This window comes from Rhinoderma darwinii, chromosome 5 (assembly GCF_050947455.1).
Source record: "Rhinoderma darwinii isolate aRhiDar2 chromosome 5, aRhiDar2.hap1, whole genome shotgun sequence".
In the NCBI taxonomy this organism is placed as follows: Eukaryota; Metazoa; Chordata; class Amphibia; order Anura; family Rhinodermatidae; genus Rhinoderma; species Rhinoderma darwinii.
In genome coordinates, this window is record NC_134691.1 from 267,058,392 (window position 1) to 267,078,534 (window position 20,143).

Sequence of the window (20,143 nt, forward strand, 5' to 3'; positions counted from 1 at the left end):
TCGTAAAAGTCTGTATATCATTATTTAACCCTCACGGTGAACGCCATGAAAAAAAAAAAAGTAAAACGCCAGAATCGCTGTTTTTTGGTCACCCCATCTCCCACAAAAAATTAAATATAAAGTGATCAAAACCTCACATGTACCCCAAAATGGAGTACCCCAGAATAAAGTTAACATGTTAATTGCACGGTGAATGCTGTAAAAATGAAGAGCAAAAAACAATGGAGGAATCGCTGTTTTGTTTCATTTTCTTCCTCACAAATATTTTTATTCCCATTACCTAGTATATTAGATTGTACAATAAATTGTGCCATAAAAAAACTACAACTCATCACGCAAAAATCACGCCCTCATAGGGCTATATCAACGGGAAAAATCTGAAGAATGGCTGCGACGGGAAGGGGTTTATACTATGGGAGGAGTATCTACTGCCGGGCGGAGCCAACACTTTTCCTATTTAGTGTCAGCCTCTGAGTGGCAAGGTCCTTGGTGTTGTGTCCCCCAATAATATTAACCACGTCCGGACCGCCCATAGACTTTAAATGTCCAGGCGGTCCGTAATTAACTCTGCTGGGCCGTTCCAGAACGTCCTGCAGAGTTAGCAGATTTTCTGCTCCCCGCGGCCTTTAGCTCCGTGATACAGCTGTATCATGGAACTTTAACTGGAGACCACTCATCGTGGTCTCCGGTTGTGTGATCGTTGTGACAACCTGTCACAACGATCACATTGCTCCTAACAGCAGTGCTTACGCGCCGACTGTGAGGAGCTCCGTGACACAGCTGCCTAGACACAGCTGATATCACGGAGCTGTCACCCGGAGACCACTCAGTGTGGTTTCCGGTCATGTGATCACTGTGGCAGCGTCACAGCGATCACATTGCTCCTCCCAGCAGCGCTTACGCGCCGACGGTAAGGGGCTCAGCTATGTGAACGCTGTGACAACCTGTCACAGTGATCCCATGAGACAGCTGTATCACCGAGCTTCAGAGTGGTCTCTGGTCAGGTTATCGCTGTGACAGCCTGTCACAGCGATCACCAGTTGCATCTTCAGAAAGGGAGAAGAATACTGTAATGTAAAAAAAAAAAAAAAAAAAACAAACATTTTCTCTATAAATAAATTTGGCTATCTGCTACACGGCGACTTTGGCCACGCACGACACAGGTCGACCAGCCAAAGATCGCTATAGCCTACATTGCATGTAATAAAAGTCAATGTGGTTGTGTCGCAACACGCAAGTTGCCACGACATGACCGTTGCAAGAAATCCAAACTGTTGTGTCGCAGTTACTTGCAGGTCGCAACGCATTGACTCATTACTTGCGGTGCAGGCTATGGGAGAAAGCGATCTTTGGTCGGACAACCTACACAGAGTATTTTGCAGGCAGGAAAAAAATCTGCCTCAAAATTCCTGAAGAAATTTTGAGGCAGATTTTGACCTGCCTGTACTTTTTTGCCGTGTTTTTCACCTGAGGCCATTGAGGAACGCAGGCGTAAAACGCTTTTTCTGTCTCCCAGCCACTCGGGGAAAAAACAACAATTTTGGCTGTATATTGGTGCTCATTCCAACGCGGTTTCCACGTCAAAATCAACACCGAAAAACTGTGTGGATTGGGCCTTATGGTGATGTTAAATGTGGCGGCGTCACTGCAAGTTTTACCTGCTGATTTGCGCAGGCAAAGTCTGCAGCGGATTACGGTACAAGGCAAGTAGATGAGATTTTACAAAACTCATCTGCATGCTGCAGACATTATACATGGCAGATTTTCAAATCTTTGATATGTCGTTAAATACCTTGGGGTCAACTTTCCATAAAATAATCATTTTTGGGGTGTCAAAGGGGTTTTCCAGTCCACAAAAATTGATGGCCTATCCTCGGGATAAGGCCCTATTCACACGACAGAGTTTCCCGGCCGTGTGATGGCCATTCAAAAAACGTCCCTCACACGGCCGCAGTAGGAACAATAGATAGGGGCTATTCCCACGACCAGGCCGGGCCGTCAAAAAAATAGGACATGCCCTATTTTCGGCCGTTTTCCCAGCCCCCCAAAAAGTCTATGGGGTCGGGTAATACATGGCCATCATTTGAATGAGTTCCGAGTGATGGCCGTGTCTTCCGTCGCTCGATCTCTCTCCTCCTCACAGTGCGAAGTGCATCTGAGGAGGAGGAGAGTAATTTTTTTGGTCCCTGTAGGAGCGGAATCCCCAGACTTCACTGTCCATATATGGACACAGTGACGTCAGGGACTTCTGAAGCGGAATCCCTACCGCTGTGGCCGGGGATTCCGATCCAGGAGAAGTCCCTGCCTTCACTGTCCATATATGAGGGACTTCTCCTGGAGCCGTCCCCTACAGGAAGGTAGGGGGGGTGCCATCTATGGGGGGTGACTATGTACAAGGGGGCTGCATGGCATGACCTACGGGGGGGCTGCGTGGCACTACCTACAGGGGGGGCTGCGTGGCACTACCTACAGGGGGGGTTGTGTGGCACTACCTACAGGGGGGGGCTGTGTGGCACTACCTACAGGGGGGGGCTGTGTGGCACTACCTACAGGGGGGGGGCTGTGTGGCACTACCTACAGGGGGGGGGGCTGTGTGGCACTACCTACAGGGGGGGGCTGTGTGGCACTACCTACAGGGGGGGGGCTGTGTGGCACTACCTACAGGGGGGGGCTGCGTGGCACTACCTACAGGGGTGGGGGCTGCGTGGCACTACCTACAGGGGGGGCTGCGTGGCACTACCTACAGGGGGGGCTGCGTGGCACTACCTACAGGGGGGCTGCGTGGCACTACCTACAGGGGGGCTGCGTGGCACTACCTACAGGGGGGCTGCGTGGCACTACCTACAGGGGGGCTGCGTGGCACTACCTACAGGGGGGCTGCGTGGCACTACCTACAGGGGGGCTGCGTGGCACTACCTACAGGGGGGCTGCGTGGCACTACCTACAGGGGGGGCTGCGTGGCACTACCTACAGGGGGGGCTGCGTGGCACTACCTACAGGGGGGGCTGCGTGGCACTACCTACAGGGGGGGGCTGTGTGGCACTACCTACAGGGGGGGGCTGCGTGGCACTACCTACAGGGGGGGGCTGTGTGGCACTACCTACAGGGGGGGGCTGTGTGGCACTACCTACGGGGGGGGGGCTGTGTGGCACTACCTACAGGGGGGGGGCTGTGTGGCACTACCTACAGGGGGGGGGGCTGTGTGGCACTACCTACAGGGGGGGCTATGTGGCACTACCTACAGGGGGGGGCTGTGTGGCACTACCTACAGGGGGGGGCTGTGTGGCACTACCTACATGGGGGGGCTGTGTGGCACTACCTACAGGGGGGGCTGTGTGGCACTACCCACAGGTGGGGCTGTGTGGCACTACCTACAGGTGGGGCTGTGTGGCACTACCTACAGGGGGGGCTGTGTGGCACTACCCACAGGTGGGGCTGTGTGGCACTACCTACAGGTGGGGCTGTGTGGCACTACCTAGAGGGGGGGCTGTGTGGCACTACCTACAGGGGGGGCTGTGTGGCACTACCTACAGGGGGGGCTGTGTGGAATTACCTACAAGGGGGGATGTGTGGCACTACCTACAGCGGGGCTGTGGCAGTATCTACAGAGGGCAGTGTGTGGAATTATCTACAGAGGTAATTTTACAAATAAAATTCATCCGATTTTAAAACGGACAGGGAAAAAAACGGCTGGAAAACAGGCCAAAATTGGCCGTTAAAAATGGAAACACGGCCCGGAACAGATGCAAAACGGCCGTTTTTATCGGCCGACACACGGACCCTGTCGTGTGAATAGAGCCTTAGCCATCCATATCTGATTGGTGGTGGCCCGTCTCCCCTCCGATGAGCTGTTTTGAAGGGGCCAAGATGATCATCGCTTCCCCTTCATTTCCTTTACTGCTCACACTGAATCGCGGACACACTTGTAGCGGCTGTTCACATTATTACAGTATACACTTAAATGGAAGAAGGCTGTAATACTGTGAACCGCCGCTTCAAGTGTATCTGGGATTCACAGTGTGAGCAGTAAAGGAAATGAAGGGGGAAGAAGCGCTCGTATAAGCACTGTGGCCCCTTCAAAACAGCCGATCGACGGGGGTGCCGGTCCCTGACCGATCAGATAAGGATGGCCTATCCTGAGGCTAGTTTGCGCACCATTCATTTTAAGCGCCACCTTGCGCCCACTGTGTAAGAAAGGCACACATATTTGCTATCGTTGAAGTCCGTAGAAGTTGCCATATATGTATTCAGGTGTGTTTACCAAGTGGCATGCACCAGATGTGAAAAAAATAAAATAAATCACACATTCACATTTTTGTAAACATTATTTTCCATCGATATTTTTTGAAAAAGTTAAATATATCTATTCTTTTTTTTTACACAATATGGAAGCCCATTATGTTCTGAAAAAAAACAAGACCAAATACATGTAGGTTGGAAAAATAAAGCAACAATTTGCTTTTCATTTGGCACATGGCTAAAACTTAAAAATGGGCTTGATCAGGAAGGGGGGTAAAGCTCCTGGTCAGGAAGTGGTTAAAGAGAATTCTTTATTTTTTATTTAAACTGTGATGGAGCTTTATGTGGAACGAGTTGTAGTTTTCATTGGTACTATTTTGGGGTATATTGGACTTAATAACATATTTACTTTTTTGAGAGGGGGGGGGGGGGTGACAACAAAAACTGCAGTTTCGCCAAAGTTTATAACGGACAGACAGTCTTAGGATAGACATTGACACATGGCAGACCTAAGGTCTTCTGTAGGCCACTTGCTGCCATGACAACCCATCCACACCACGCGATTGCTACGCAGGGGGGCTGATGGGTTGACTGAGGAGCCCTAACCCTCTGTCTAGCCACTTAGATGTTGCAGTCTATAGTGACCGCAGCATCTGAGGGTTTAATCAGAGTTCTCTCGATCCGGGACGTTGCGGGAGAGTGTCAGCTGTAATATACTGTAGATCGTGTAAAAACAGCTCAAGCCCGTACAACATATTCACGTCGTTTGGTGTGAACTACAATATGCCATGAATGGGCGGCACATGTCGCCAAGGGGTTTAAAACTAAGCTGACAATTATAGATGAAAATAAAAAGCCACCAAAACTTTAATATAGGTTTGGGCCATATGTCTGAATGTATACCAAACAAATAGCAATTGAAGTAGTTTCCTATAAAATGAAAACCGAAAAAAAAAAAACAGTAAGATCCTTTCCTGTTTGTCGAATGCAGGTTAGAAAATGATCTGAAGTAATCCAATTTGCTGCTTTAAAAGGAATCTGTCAGCAGTTTTGAGACCTTAAAACTGCTGACAGAGCGATATGGGGGAGGGCATTTTAAAGATACCCTTTTGTCTCCATCATGCAAGTTGCATGACAGAGAAACCGATGCTTAATTCCCTAGCGCCGCAGTCGAATGTGCCACGGCGGTGGGCACTTGATGTAGAAGTGCTCCTGGCTTCTCCTCATGCAACACTGTCAGCCTCGCCCCTATGCTCTGAGAGACTGCTCTAGCGGTCTCCTGATTGGCACTGGTGACCGCAGCGTTGGGGGAATCAAATGTCGGTTTCTTGGATACTGCAACTTGAATGACCAGGACAAAAGGCATGTTTCCATTCCCCCCGCCTCCCACATAAATCGCTCCCTCAGTTTTGAGGTTTCAAAACGGCTGACAGATTCCCTTTAAGCAACCGCCCTACTTATTGTCTGCACTAGTTTTTATACAGGATACCCTAAGTCTCATTTAGCAGCTACTAGAAAATGATATATTGTGACACATGTAGAGGCCGTCAATACAAAATTCCAGAAGAAATAAAAATACAACAAAACAATATAAGTAGAGTAAACGTTTTTAAATACCCACCCTGCAGCCATCAAGCAGATCATCTGGAGCCTGCAAAGAACTAATGTCCAAGGTTTCAAGAGTATCCGGCGGAGGCTCCAGTCTTGTATGAATCACAGAATTAAAGGCAGATTCATTCACACAGCTGGTACTAATGTTAGAAATGTTGCTGACATCGGACAATGTCCGATCTGTAGAACAAAAGGGCATAACAAGATGACCAATGTAGAAGGTAGAAATTTGATCGATTATTAAGAAAGTGGTACAATAGCCCACAAAAACCAAGCAGAACCCAGCTTTCCATTTTATAGCATGTTAAAAAATGAAACAAGTAACTAGGTTCTATAGGCAGATGCATAACTGGATTTGCATTATTTTATGCATAATAAAATAATACATTTATTTTGTAAACTGTGCTTATTGTTAAAGCCCCCCTTCTAAAAAAAATATGCAGGATTTTCTACCAGCTTTAGGAAAACCCGGCAAAATGCGAGGTTGTAGCTTTCACATTCTGCCAGCACTCCAATAGCAAGGCTTCCAGTACACATGGAGAACAATATGCCATGGACTTCCTTGTCTAAGAATTGTCTTCTTATATGTCCCACTGCAAGGCCTTACTTTTCAATTTACTTACTATCTAGTTTATTGGTGCTGTTCGTTGGAGTGGAGGTCTCTGGCATAGCAGATAACACAGGCTCCATCTTGTACATGCTCTCATCCTGGCAAAATCCTCTCTCAATACTGTCAAAGAACCACTGGATAGAGACACAATGCACATTCCATTTTCTAGCACACTCGTACTTCTGACCTATGAAATAAAAATTTAAAAAAATCAACTGAAGTCTTAATAGTTGTCTTAAACGGACAATACCATCCACATTTATCCACCAAACAGACTTCCGATTCCAACTTTGGTTTGAAAATACTCAACGTCAATAAATTAAGCTATAGATATGTCATTTATAGTTTGAGAATTATTCTACCTAAGAGGGTAAATATAATCTAGTGTGAAGTAAACTTCAAGCCTTAAAGCAATTTAAAAAAAGAAATAAATAAAATAAAAATTGGATCTGTGCACTCACTGTAAAATTATTTTCTCGTTGAATCCAGGGGGGGATACAGCAGCATGGGTATAGGACCCTGCCACTAGGAGGCTGACAGTAGGTAGAAAAGTATTGACTCAGCCCAGGCAGACCATACCCTTTCCACAGACACTAATCATTTGATAATCATCAAATAATTTGTGCAGAAGCAGTAGGAGAAGAAATACGAAAGAACAGCAACAACACGACCGGGTTCTGGGAGAAAAACAACCAGAACTAGAGTCCCCGGGCCCAAGAAATAAAATGAGGGCGGGATCTGTGAGCCTAAATTAATTTTACAAAAAAAAAAAGATTTTACAGTGTGTATCGAAGCCCAGGTAGCAGCCTTGCAAACCTGAGAAACGGACGTTTGTGCAGTATCGCCAAGGATGCACCGATAGCCCATGTGAAATGAGCAGTACCCTTAAGGGAGGACGGGGGGACGACGACTTTATCCTTGGACTGACAGGATTACATAATCGCACACTGAATCCAGTAACAAATAGTAGATTTAAGGCCGCCAAGCCATTGCGTTGTATCATAAAGCAAGAATCCGAGCGTCTGAACGACTCAGTCGCAGCAAAATAGTAGCAGGCTGCCCTATCTGTACCTATAGAGATGATGCGTGCCCCTTTTGAACGACAAACCATCCAGTTTCTAAAACTGGGTGAACTTAGCTCTCTTTCAATTTACTCTGGAGAGATGAACACTGATATTGCTCAGGTTCGAGCTTTGCCGCGGGATGGTAGGTGGACCGCCTTCTGAATGTTCGCACTGAAAACCCATTGGATGAGGAGCCCGACTCCCAAGCAGCTAAACAGCGGCCCAATGAAGAAAAAGGTCATTCCCCCTGAGGAAGCAGTACAAAAGGGGGTTAGGTGATTGGCGGTGAAGACAGTGCAGAGCAGAGGATTGCCTGGTTTTCTAGAACCCTCAGGGAGGTTGACTAGTCTGACAGCCCAGGCTGATAACATGGAGGGGAAAAAGCGAAAGAAAGAAAACTAAAATAAAAAAAGTGCGGCAGACCTGTTAAGAAGGTCATCTCTGCCTCCTACAGACACTAGGCTAAAACGGATTCATGTCTGTGCCCGTCTGGGCAGAGCCAACCCTTTTCCTAGCTGGTGTCAGCCTCCTAGTGGCAGGGGCCTATACCCAGGGTGCTGTGTCCCCCAACGACATTAACGAGAAACACTAATTTCATTTAATAATAACAGAGATAAGAAAGTATATGATTAATAATATGCATGGTTCAGGGTGCTGCAAACCTTAGCACTGCATGGTAGCACAGGAAATGTCACGCTAAACTTAGAGCTATTTCTTCCTAACACCTGTATCTTACAAAAAATGAGCCATACCGTCACAGTATTTTCTGTGTATCCTGTAAATGTATGTTATACATAGCAAAAACTACTCATGTTATAACCAGCTTTACAAAAAAAAACAAAAAAAAAACAACTTACCTTTAGCCTCATGCACAATAAGATGTGTAGACTCATTCATCTTGAGCTGACCAGTGTATTGACCACCATTAAGAGAAGAAAGCCTTTGGACCTCCTTTCTATCCAGACTGCTTAATCCAGTGACACAGATGGTGCAGCCAAGGAAGATGGGACAGAAATATTCCTCCATTTCAACATCTGTGTGGCTAATAATCCTGTAAGAAAAACAAGCCATGAAAAAACAAAACAAAAAACATATAATGCAACTGCCGTGTCTTGATGTTTACCTCTGTTGTGACCTCTCCCATAGGGCTTTTACCCATGAAGGCAGAAGAATGGGTTTCTTGAGACTGGCTGCCACAAGATATTTTTTGCTGCCAACCTCACCAGCAATAAGGTGGCTGACTGACACATTAAGATCCCTGTAGACATAGCCACCCATCAACTGCACATATTGGTGAACTTCTTCCTACAAATAGACCAGTTTATTAACATACAAAAGAAATACCTTTACTGAAAAAATGAAAAAGCAAAACAGGAGAGGTTAAATAAAACACACACGCGCAGGGGCACTTTTTGTTCCCAGTACATACCTCATGACAGCACCACGGGAGGTTGACCTATTGACCTCTATAGGGACAGGAAGACAGAGAGGTTAAAAGGCTCCTCCCTCCAGACACTTGTCAGTGTTCTTCCGGTCCCTACAGAGGACAGGTGCAGAGAGTTCAGCTTCCTGGAAGACTGAGGCATGGGGCGAGATCGGGGATTTTAGTCCCCATCACATCAGCAAGAAGGATTGGAGAGATTCAATCTCTTTCCATCATAGAACCTTACTAGAAAATCCAAGAGGACAAAATCATACTAAAACTAGACCCCTTCTTTATTCCTAAAGTGGCTACTGCCTTTCACAGAGAACAGGAAATAATTTTGCCTTCCTTTTATCCAGATCCAAAAGATCAGCAGGAACAAAGGTACAATGTTACCCTGGGTGTTAGACGTGAGGTACTCCATTACTTGGAAGTAACATCCCCCTGCAGACGAGATAAAAATTTGTTTGTTCTATATGGGGGAAAAAACAAAGGAATGTAAACTTCAAAAAGCTCTCTAGCAAGATGGGTAAAGATTACAATTCAAGAAGCCTACAGTTCCCAAGGACTCAGTGCTCCCCTGGGCATAAAAGCTCATTCAACAAGAGCAGTCTCTTGAGCAGAAAGAAGAGAAGCCAACGATCATACCTTTTGCAAACACTATAGATTGGACGTTCTGTCAAATACGGATCTTAAGTTTGGACGTAAAGTCCTCTAATCCGTAGTCCCGCCCTGAGCATTATAATCTGGTATTGCTCCAGTGGTGCTGTCATGAGGGATGTACTGGAAAGTAGGAATTAGACCTACCGGTGATTGTATTTCCAGGAGTCCGTCCATCATGACAGCACCCTTACATTCCCTCCCTTTATTGAAATTCTGCAATTAACAGGTCAGTCATTATTCCTAAAAATAAAATCGGGTTGCATCCATCCTGGTGTAGTAATTGGAAAAACGCTGGCAAGTGGGCGGAGGAAGGGGCCTTTTAACCTCTGTCTTCCTGCCCCTACAGAGGTCAATAGGGCAACCTCCTGTGGTGCGGTCATGATGGATTCCGGGAAATACAATTACCGGTAGGTCTAATTCCTACTTTTTTTTTTATCTGAGAAATGTTTGAAACAATTGCTGAAGATGACACTTACCCTGGTTTCCTTGTCAAGACTTGTGCATGAAATTGTGATATCGGCCATTGCCATGTTGAAAACAGGGTATTCAGCTCGGGGGACGCATTTTTGATGTTTCATACAGAATATGACAACCTGGGGTCCAACTATTCTACAACCAAGCTGAATCAACAATTATTATAAATCCATAGTACAGATTTCAATGATAGAAAATACATATTAAAAACACAACATAAGCATCAGTACTAAAGAAACGGATAATCGGGCTGTGCAACTGGCAGAATATGTTGTCATTATCCTCAGGTGTCCTTCAGAAACAGTGTAAAGAGGGAGCTTAAGGCCATGTTCACACGGAGTATTTTGCAGGAGGAATATCTGCCTCAAAATTCCGTTTGGAACTTTGAGGCAGATATTCCTCTCCCTGCACGCCGATTTTTGCGGCAATTATCACGCCGTTTTTCGCCCACGGCCATTGAGCGCCGCGGGCATAAAACAGCGAGAAATACGCTTTCTCCTGCCTCCCATTGAAGTCAATGGGAGGTCGGAGGCGGAAGCGCCCGAAGATAGGGCATGTCGCTTCTTTTTCCCGCGAGGCAGTTTTACTGCTCGCGGGAAAAAGACGCCGACGCCTCCCATTGAAATCAATGGGAGGCGTTCTCGGGCCGTTTCTGCCGAGTTTTGCGACGTCAAAAAACTCGGCAAAATACCCCGTGTGAACATAGCCTTAGGCTGGGTTCACACAGAGTATTTTGCAGGCAGAAAATCTGCCTCAAAATTCCGTTTGTAATTTTGAACCAGATTTTGCTCTGCCTGCATGCCGTTTTTTGCCTGCGGCTATGGAGCGCCGATGGGAAAAAACACTGCGAAATACGCTTTCTCTGCCTCCCATTGATGTCAATGGGAGGTCAGAGACGTAAACACCTGAAGATAGGGCATGTCGCTCCTTTTTCCCGCAAGCAATTTTTTCTGCTCGCCGGAAAAAAACACCTCCGCCTCCCATTGAAATCAATGGGAGGCATTTTCGGACGTTTTTGGGCACGTTTTCAGACGCGGTTTTTGCGTCAAAAAACTCTGTGTGAACTGACCCTTATTCTGCCACTAGCACCAGTAAACAGGCAAAAAAACAAAAACTATTGCTAATATTAGCTCATGCAAGTTCTGTGCAAAAACATGCATCTTTTTCCGTTTTTACACTGCCCTTGCCATTTTTTTTGTTTTAAGTGGGTCCTCTGCCCACATTAGCACTCGGTCTAAGACCCCTGCACACATAGTGGATTTTCCATCCAGATTTGGGGGTGTAAAATCCGCAGTGAAAGAATGTTGCAGGCAAGTGGATGTATTTTCCAGAGCAAACACTGTAGAAAATCGTACAAGTCTTCTACGGGTTTGGGTACCCTAATGCCAGTCTTGGTAAATGTAGGCCATAATACTCTCACATGGTGACGTAGAATGTTAGGCTATATTCACACGACAGTGAAAAAAATGCCTACTATTTCATTGCTCAGGCTTTTTTGGTCCCCAACCCCCTGAAAACACCCAAAAGGTGGTCACATGTTCACCTAGACACTATTTACAGCCTCCCTGTATAGGGTGCCACACAGCCCCCGGTGTATAGGGAGGAGGCGTGTGGCGCCACATGCAGGGAGGTGGCGTGTGGCGCCACATGCAGGGAGGTGGCGTGTGGCGACACATGCAGGGAGGTGACGTTTGGGATTTGCCAAGGGAACTACTAGTTCCCTCGCTGGCTATCGGCGGCGCGACGACACATACTCACAGATGCAGCGCTGACTTCTCCTGGTCTGGTCGCTAGTCTCGCAGGTTCTGCGAAGGTGGCGCGATGACGTCATCGCCTTCGCAGATCCCATGAGACTAGCGACCAGACCAGGAGAAGTCAGCGCTGCATCGGTGAGTATGTGTCGTCGCGTTGCCGCAGATCGGTGAGTATGTAGGGAATTCATGTCGGGCTGTGTGGCATCACGTCCAGGGGGGCTGTGTGGCATCACGTCCAGGGGGGCTGTAAATAGTGTCTAGGTGAACATGTGACCTTCCTTTGGGTGTTTTTAGGGGGTTGAGAAAAAAAAAGCCTGACCAATGAAATTCATCAGTTTTTTTAACGGCCATGAAAAACTGATGCAAAACTGATGTCAAACAACCATTAAAAGCAAACAGATGGACTGGAAATGGGTGAAAATTTAGAGACACACTGATGCAAAACGGCCATGAAAAACTGACAGTTGATCAGTTTTTAATGGGCATTTTTTTTCACGTCACGTCGTGTGAATATAGCCTTAGGATGCTCTTCTGTTAGCCAAAGTGGAAAGTCGATGCACAGAGCAGCTCCTGCTTCTACAGTCTTGATGAAGCCATATATTGCACAATCGCATGTTCATTTGAATGGGGACTACGTAATATTCCATTTACAGGTGAAACGAGCAGCTGAACAGAGGTTGTCTGATCAATAAGAGCTGATCATTCTAAGAGATTGTAAAACTTGGACAACCCCATCAAGTTATAGAAGACAAAAAGAAACACTTTTATAGCTAGATATTTTACTTTTTAAGGATACTTTATACTTCTTAATGGAGACCTTGCAAGTTTACAAACCTTCTTGAGATGGTTAAAAGCAGCACCACTGAATGGGTCACATATGTAAAGAGACTTGTCTTTTTCTTTTACGTTGAGAGCTTCTTTTTCATCAATTAGGTGAAGATATTCATCAGACTGAAATGCCTTGATTTCCTATAATAATTATAAGACATAAAATTACATAGGAGAGCATGGAATAAAACAAACGTGGCATAAGGGCATACAATTAAAGGGTTTATCTCGGTTTCAGCAAATTAACGTTATTTTCTGTAGAATGAAAAGTTTTACAATTTTCCAATATTCTGCAGCTGTGTCCATCACATGACCTTGGACAGATTTGTATCCGCTGGAAGTAAACAATGAATGTTCCTACTGAACAACAACAACTTTAACCCATTGGGGAGACAGACAATTTTCGTTTTTCCAATGTCGCATTCCAAAAGCCGTGTCTTATTTTTTCCGTCTACATAGCCATAAGAAGGCTTGTTTATTGTGAAACGAGTTGCCGTTTTTAATTGTACTATTTAATGCACAATATAATGTACTAGAAAACGGAAAAAAAAAAACTTGTGGGATTAAATTGGAAATACTGAATTTTTTTCTTGGGATTCATTTTTATGGCGTTTAATGTATTGTAAAAACATGCTTACTTTATTCTGCGAGTCAATACGTATACGCCATTACCAAATTTATATCGTTTTTTTTATAATGTAATACTTTTACAAAGAAAAACCAACTTGTTAGAAAGAAAAACAATTTGTTTAAAAAAACCATTGCTGGAGCAGCGTGAGAGCTTGTTTTTGGCAGAGATTACGTTTTTATTAGTAGCATTATTGTGTACTTTTAGATCACTCCATTTTTCAGGAAGCAAGGTGACCAACAAACAGCAATGTTTTCATTGTGAATTTTTTTTTTTTTTACTACGCCGTTCATCTAATGGGTTAAATAACGTTACATTTTAATAGTTTGGACTTTTACGGATGCGGCGATTGCAATTAGGGTTACTTTTTTTTATTGCTTACATAGTTTTTTTTAAAATAATTATTTTTAAGTTTGTTATTTAAAACATTTTTATTATACTTTTTTTTTTAGTCCCCGTAGAAGACTTTACCATGCAATTATTAGATCACTCATGCATTTATGTATTTCCTTTATCTGTGCGCCACTATTAGGGTATGTGCACACACACTAATTACGTCCGTAATTGACGGACGTATTTCGGCCGCAAGTCCCGGACCGAACACAGTGCAGGGAGCCGGGCTCCTAGCACCATACTTATGTACGACGCTAGGAGTCCCTGCCTCGCTGCAGGACAACTGTCCCATACTGAAAACATGATTATACTACGGGACAGTTGTCCTGCAGAGAGGCAGGGACTCCTAGCATCGTACATAAGTATGGTGCTAGGAGCCCGGCTCCCTGCACTGTGTTCGGTCCGGGACTTGCGGCCGAAATACGTCCGTCAATTACGGACGTAATTAGTGTGTGTGCACATACCCTTAGGGCTTGCCTCTGGCTTGGAAACTGATCGAGCGCTGCATGATTTCTTTGCGTGCACGGGTGGGAGGGGATGCGGGGGACATCAGTGGACACCTCTCCAGTCTCCCCATCGAGTGTGTAAAAACCCACAATCTCAAATAAAAACAGACATTGATATGGCTTCCCCAGAACAGACTGGACGTTAAAGGGCTTTTCCAGGGACACAACATTTTTTAGCGTAATAATAGATCTACAAACCGAAGAAAGTTTGATGCTGTTAGATGCTGAAAACAGCGATTCAGCATTGACTATCGACAAACTCACTGCGCAGGCGTAGATATGTAAATGAGGTAGGTGGGAGAGATCGGTCAGGTGATCAGGAGAATATGACGTCGGTAAGAATTAGAATTTTTTTGTATCACTGTCGCGCGTGCCGGGATGAGAGACCGCCCAGATACAGGAAGCAGAAAAGGAGTGCAGGTAGGGAACGGTTTCTAAGAATAGAAGCGAAGTGTGAAATAAAAATAAAAAAAAGAATAGGGTAAAAAAATAATGCATTTAATTCAGAAAAATAAAATGAAAAACCCCTTTAAAACTAAAAATGTCCCTGAAAACAAGCAGCTCATGTACTTCTATAGCTCTATAGATCCTTCTTCAGGCATCCACAATTGTAGCTTAAAATACCTCATGCGCCTCATAGAAGAAATCGGTATTGTCCTGCGTCTTCACAAATCTCACAAAGAATGGGTCAATGTCACCTTTTGCCATTATAAACTAGAAGAAGAAAAAAACACTTTATAGTGAATACATGAGACATTTAGATTTTGTGCGCGCCTTCTATGTTACATAATAAGAATACTGGAGTGGTCAAAACCTTTTTACTGGAGAACGCGGATGGTACAACAGCTCATTTTGTGATCCTCCAAAAGATGTGTGAAAATGATCCCATTCAGGCTGCAGCAGCAAACTGCAGACTATAAACATTATATCATGCCCTCTATCCTTCCAGATGTCAGATATAGCGGGTACGGTGCCCTCTTCTAGTCTGAGTAGGCCGCTGCACAAGAGACGTTAGATTATTATTTCACAGCTTTAAAGGAGTTATTCACCAGGACAACCTCCTTTATTACCTGTTCTTAGAGGGGATGGGGGTGGATCTGGCATATCCACATATTCCCTGAAGCAACGACAATATATTATTTACCCAATGGCTGACCACTTAATACATGGCAGAGCTCCCCACATGTCGATCTCCTACATGGGTAAGGACTCATTCACATCCATGACTAATCCAAATGGCCCCATGACGGACCCCTTTGACATATAATGGGGTCGGTCCTGGTTACGTCCAGGTTTCTGACTAAGTCTATTCTTGCCGTCAAAAATGCCAATGGAGGATCTGAACCCCGAACAGCAGAGTGAACATACTTACAAATGGGTGGCGACTATTAGTAATGATGGCAACAATTACAGTGCCCACAGGGTTGTCTCGTAGCTACTGATTGAACCTGCCATAAAAACCTATGGGGGGTAATTATACATTGAACAGAATCAAAGTACAATGCCGTAGAACATATCAAAGGTTCCATTGTTGTCATGTTCATAAATAATCAATGCCACGACATTCAGAGCGGCCAACCATCAAGACTTTTATTAACGCTGCATAAGGCCCCATGCACACCACCGTATATACGGATCCGTGAAAAAAGAGGGAGGCTGCAAATTGTCAGACGGTTTACAGATGCACATCCGCAGCCGTCCGTATTTACAGAAGCGCCCATAGGCTTCTATGGAAGAGTCCGTGCCGTAATTACGGACAAGAACAGGACAGGTTCTAGAATTTTTTCAGCACAGACACCGATCAGTAAAAATACTGAAAGGTGTCCGTGGCCAATAGAAATGAATGGCTCCGTAATTGCGGATGAAATATACGGTGGTGTGCATGTGTCACCATAGCAAAACGAAACAGGAGACCGCTGCAATGTGATCGCCCTGCTCTTCTTTCCATTTACAGGTCGCCATACACCCGGATTCTGCGGACTACAGGGGCAGACACAGGGAATCAGAATGGCTGCTCTCCTGTAACCAAAATACAAGATGTTCACTAATAAATGTCTAGTGGGTAATATCATAGCACAACTCTATATACAGTGATCTGAGGCTACTGTTTATTTACATAACACTTAGACATATAGAACTGGAATGCCACAGAACTATGTTAGCCATATTAATTCAAAGGTAGAGGACACACGAATATATATATATATATATATATTCCACAGGATAACCTAGAAAAGTGCCACAAACATCTTAGCGCTGTGACTGAAAGATACGCTGGGAATTGTAGTTCTCCTCTATGGACCAGTATCAGCTATATATGTTTGTGGTAGCTCTCGTACCTTATCAGTGCTCCGTATTAATGCCGACACAATCCCGCAGCGACAGGACGGAGTGCGGCAAAAACCGAGCACAAGAGCCCTTCACTACACTGTCCGACTACGTTCAGACCCGCCAGGCGCCACACGCCTGACCACTGGCCAAAGCGCTCGTATCCACCAATGGCAGCGTCGTTCACGGCTACTTCCTGCACATAGTCTTTGACAAGAGAACTGTGATTGGTAGCTCAGGGAGGAGGCGGAGGTGCCTTCTTGTGAAGATGCGCGGTCATACAATAATGAGAAACTAAACAGAGAGCGGCACATGGAGAAGTGAGGTTGGGGGACCGGAGGGATTGTTGTTCCTTCACCCCCTGGCATCTGGCATTACCAACTGGCCGATATATATATATATTATTCTTTTTACGGCGGAAAATGTTTCCATTCAGAGCCGATGACTGTAGTGTGCGGTCACACGATCCGTTTTCTCTGCGTTTGCTGCAGCTCTCTGACGTAATCGATTTTACTGCTCCACTTTTTTGGGTGTAATTGACGTTTTCATACTTTGGCTGATGGCCATCAAGTTGCACTGTGTGCTACTGATGTTCAAGATTTCCATCATTGCGCCATCTTATGGAAAACATTGCACACTACACTGTAATTGCACACTAGTGTACTGTTCAGTGTGAACAGAGACTTAGCAATTCTAAGGCTATGATCATATTTAGGCCCTACGTTTAGTGTGCACGTTAGGAAAGCTCCCTACACACACGCTAAATGGCTCCATTAGTCCAATAGACTCCTTTTTCTACACTTTTTTTTTTTAAGGATGGTATAATGTAGTATACTACGCTATTACAATCTGAGGGATCCCGCAAAAAAAAGTACATAGTGGTGGCCTATATAAAAAGGCAGGGAGGTACAAGGGCTCCACTTCTCATGTCCCTGTCCCATCAGATCTTCCAGCTAGCAGAGTCGTCCCTGGGTTCCCTACTGTTGTATATCTCAGGGGTGAATAACCAGATGGTGGATTTCCTGAGCCATCACCAGATCTTAGGGGGAATGGGAGTTAAATCAGCTTATCTTCAGGCAGATCACAGACCTCTGGGGAGTTCCGCTCATAGACTTCTTTGCTTCCCAGATAAACTGAAAGGTAGACAAATTATTTTCTCTTTCCCCTCAGGATCTTTTTTCAGGGAGAGATGCATTTTCTCAGTCTTGGAGGATGAGTCTGTTTTATGCTTTTCCCCCTCTCAGGTTGATCTCAAGAACTCCGAGAAAGATCAGAGAGGACTCAGCAGGGTCATCATGATTGCGCCTTTTTGGCTCAGCAAAATGTCAGTGGCAATACCTTGGGTTTTCCCAGAGACTCAGGATCTTCTTTTCCAGGGTCTTCTTTACCAACTGAAGGTGAAGAGTCTCCACCTTACGGCATGGCTCCTTAAACCCTTAAGGACGCAGCCTAGTTTGGGCCTTAAGGCTCAGAGCCCATTTTTAAAATCTGACATATTTCACTTTATGTGGTAATAACGTCGGAATGCTTAACCCGTTAGTGACCGGCCCATAGTCTTTTTACGTCGGTCACTAACGGGCCTTATTTTGATGCCATAGACTTTTTACGTCGCGGCATCGGAATAAGTAAACAGAGCAGGGAGCTGTCAAATCTCCCTGCTCTCAGCTGCCAGAGGCAGCTGGGAGCGTCCCTGCTCTGCCGGTGAGATCGATATCAGTATTGATCTCACCCGTTTAACCCCTCAGATGCGGTGCTCAATAGCAAGCACCGCATCAGAGTGGTTTTGGAGAGAGGGAGGGAGCTCCCTCTCATCCCACCGACACCCAGCGATAAGATCGCCGAGTGTCTGTGTCTCCCATGGCAGCCGGGGGCCTAATAAAGGCCCCCAGGTCTGCCTGTAATGAATGCCTGTTAGGCTACCCGCTGAATAAACTTATTGTGTTATTTATCACATGGTAAACGGCGTAGATTTAGGACGCAAAAAAGCGTGCCGAAATTTCAGATTTTTTTCTATCCCCCCCCAAAAAAAGTTAATAAAAGTTAATCAATAAATAATATGTACCTCAAAATGGTGCTATTAAAAAATACAACTTTTCCCGCAAAAAACAAGACCTTATACAGCTATGTCGACGCAAAAATAAAAAAGTTATAGCTCTTGGAATGCGACGATGGAAAAACGTAAAAAATAGCCTGGGCATTAAGGTCTAAAATAGGCTGGTCATTAAGGGGTTAAACCTATCCCAGCGATTCTGAGAATGTTTTCTCGTGAGACATTGGGCTTCATGTTAGTGGTAAAATTTGGTCGATATATTCAGTGTTTATTCGTAAAAAATTGCAAAATTTAGAGAAAAAATTGCATTTTTCTGAATTTAAATGCATCTACTTGTAAAACAGATAGTTATACTACCCAAAATAGTTACTAGTTCACATTTCCCATATGTCTACTATACATTGGCATTGTTTTTTGAACATTCTTTTATTTTTCTTGGACGTTACAAGGCTTAGAACATAAACAGCAATTTCTCATATTTTTAGGAAAATTTCAAAAGCCTTTTTTTAAGGTACCTTTTCAGTTGTGAAGTGACTTTAAAAACTAGATCCCTCAAAGTATTCAAAACAGCAATTAGAAGTTTTTTTTAACCCTTTAGGCATTTCACAGGAATTAAATCAAAGTGGATGTGAATTTAATTTTTCTTGCTGAATTTCAATGTTATTCCATTTTTTTCTGTAACACAGAAGGTTTTACCAAAGAAACACTACTAAATATGTATTGCCCAGATTCTGCAGTTTTTAGAAATGTCCCACATGTGGATCTAGTGCGCTCATGGACTAAAACACAAGCCCTAGAAGCAAAGAAGCACCTAGTGCATCTTGAGGCCTCGTTTTTATTAGAATATAATTTAGGCAGCGTGCCAGGTTTGAAGAGGTGTTGAGGTGCCAAAACAGTAGGAATCCCCCAATAGTGACCCATTTTGGAAACTACACCCCTCAAGGAATTCATTTATGGTTGTTGTTACCATTTTGACCGCACAGTTTTTTCACAGCACCTATTAGAATTGGGCTGTGAAATTAAAAAAATATCATTTTTTCCAATAAAATGTAATTTGTGATCAAAATTTCTTATTTTCACAGGGAACAAAATACCCCATTTTGTTGCCCAATTTGTCGTTAGTGCGGCAATACCTCATTTGTGGTGATAAACTGCCGTTTGGGCCCATGGGAGGGCTCAAACGAAAGGAGCGCTATGTGTTTGTTGGAGTCCAGATTAGCTGGATTGGTTTTCGGGTGCCATGTCGCATTTGCAGAGCCCCAGAGGTATCAAAGCAATAGAAACCCACCATAAGTGACCCCATTTTGGAAACTACTCCACTCAAGGAATTCAAATATGGTTGTTGTTACAATTTTGACCGCACAGTTTTTTCACAGCACCTATTTAAATTGGGCTGTGAAATGAAAAAAATTTCATTTTTTCCAATAAGATGTTTAACGACAGGGATAGGGAAACAGACAAGTGAGCCCTAATCTACCCGCCACTCAGTCCCTGCCTACTTGCAACGACCCGCCCTAGGAGACGGGGTACAACTGGGCGACGGTCCCTACACTCAATAAGTGCACGACAGAC

At 44.6% G+C, this 20,143-nt stretch overlaps 1 protein-coding gene across 1 annotated transcript in view; it reads right to left on the minus strand.

Annotated features, from left to right (window-relative positions):
* TOPBP1 (DNA topoisomerase II binding protein 1) overlaps nucleotides 1-16,690 on the minus strand; it is an 80,372-nt gene extending 63,682 nt beyond the window's left edge. Inside the window, exons 1-8 of the mRNA XM_075827117.1 lie at nucleotides 16,533-16,690; nucleotides 14,818-14,907; nucleotides 12,673-12,807; nucleotides 10,087-10,230; nucleotides 8,648-8,829; nucleotides 8,382-8,575; nucleotides 6,474-6,647; nucleotides 5,861-6,030 (exon numbers count right to left, since the gene is read on the minus strand). Of these exons, the coding sequence (XP_075683232.1) occupies nucleotides 5,861-6,030; nucleotides 6,474-6,647; nucleotides 8,382-8,575; nucleotides 8,648-8,829; nucleotides 10,087-10,230; nucleotides 12,673-12,807; nucleotides 14,818-14,901 (1,083 nt within the window). The 5' untranslated portion in view covers nucleotides 14,902-14,907; nucleotides 16,533-16,690. The remainder of the gene's footprint in view (nucleotides 1-5,860; nucleotides 6,031-6,473; nucleotides 6,648-8,381; nucleotides 8,576-8,647; nucleotides 8,830-10,086; nucleotides 10,231-12,672; nucleotides 12,808-14,817; nucleotides 14,908-16,532) is intronic.
* Between the last annotated feature and the right edge of the window lie 3,453 nt (nucleotides 16,691-20,143).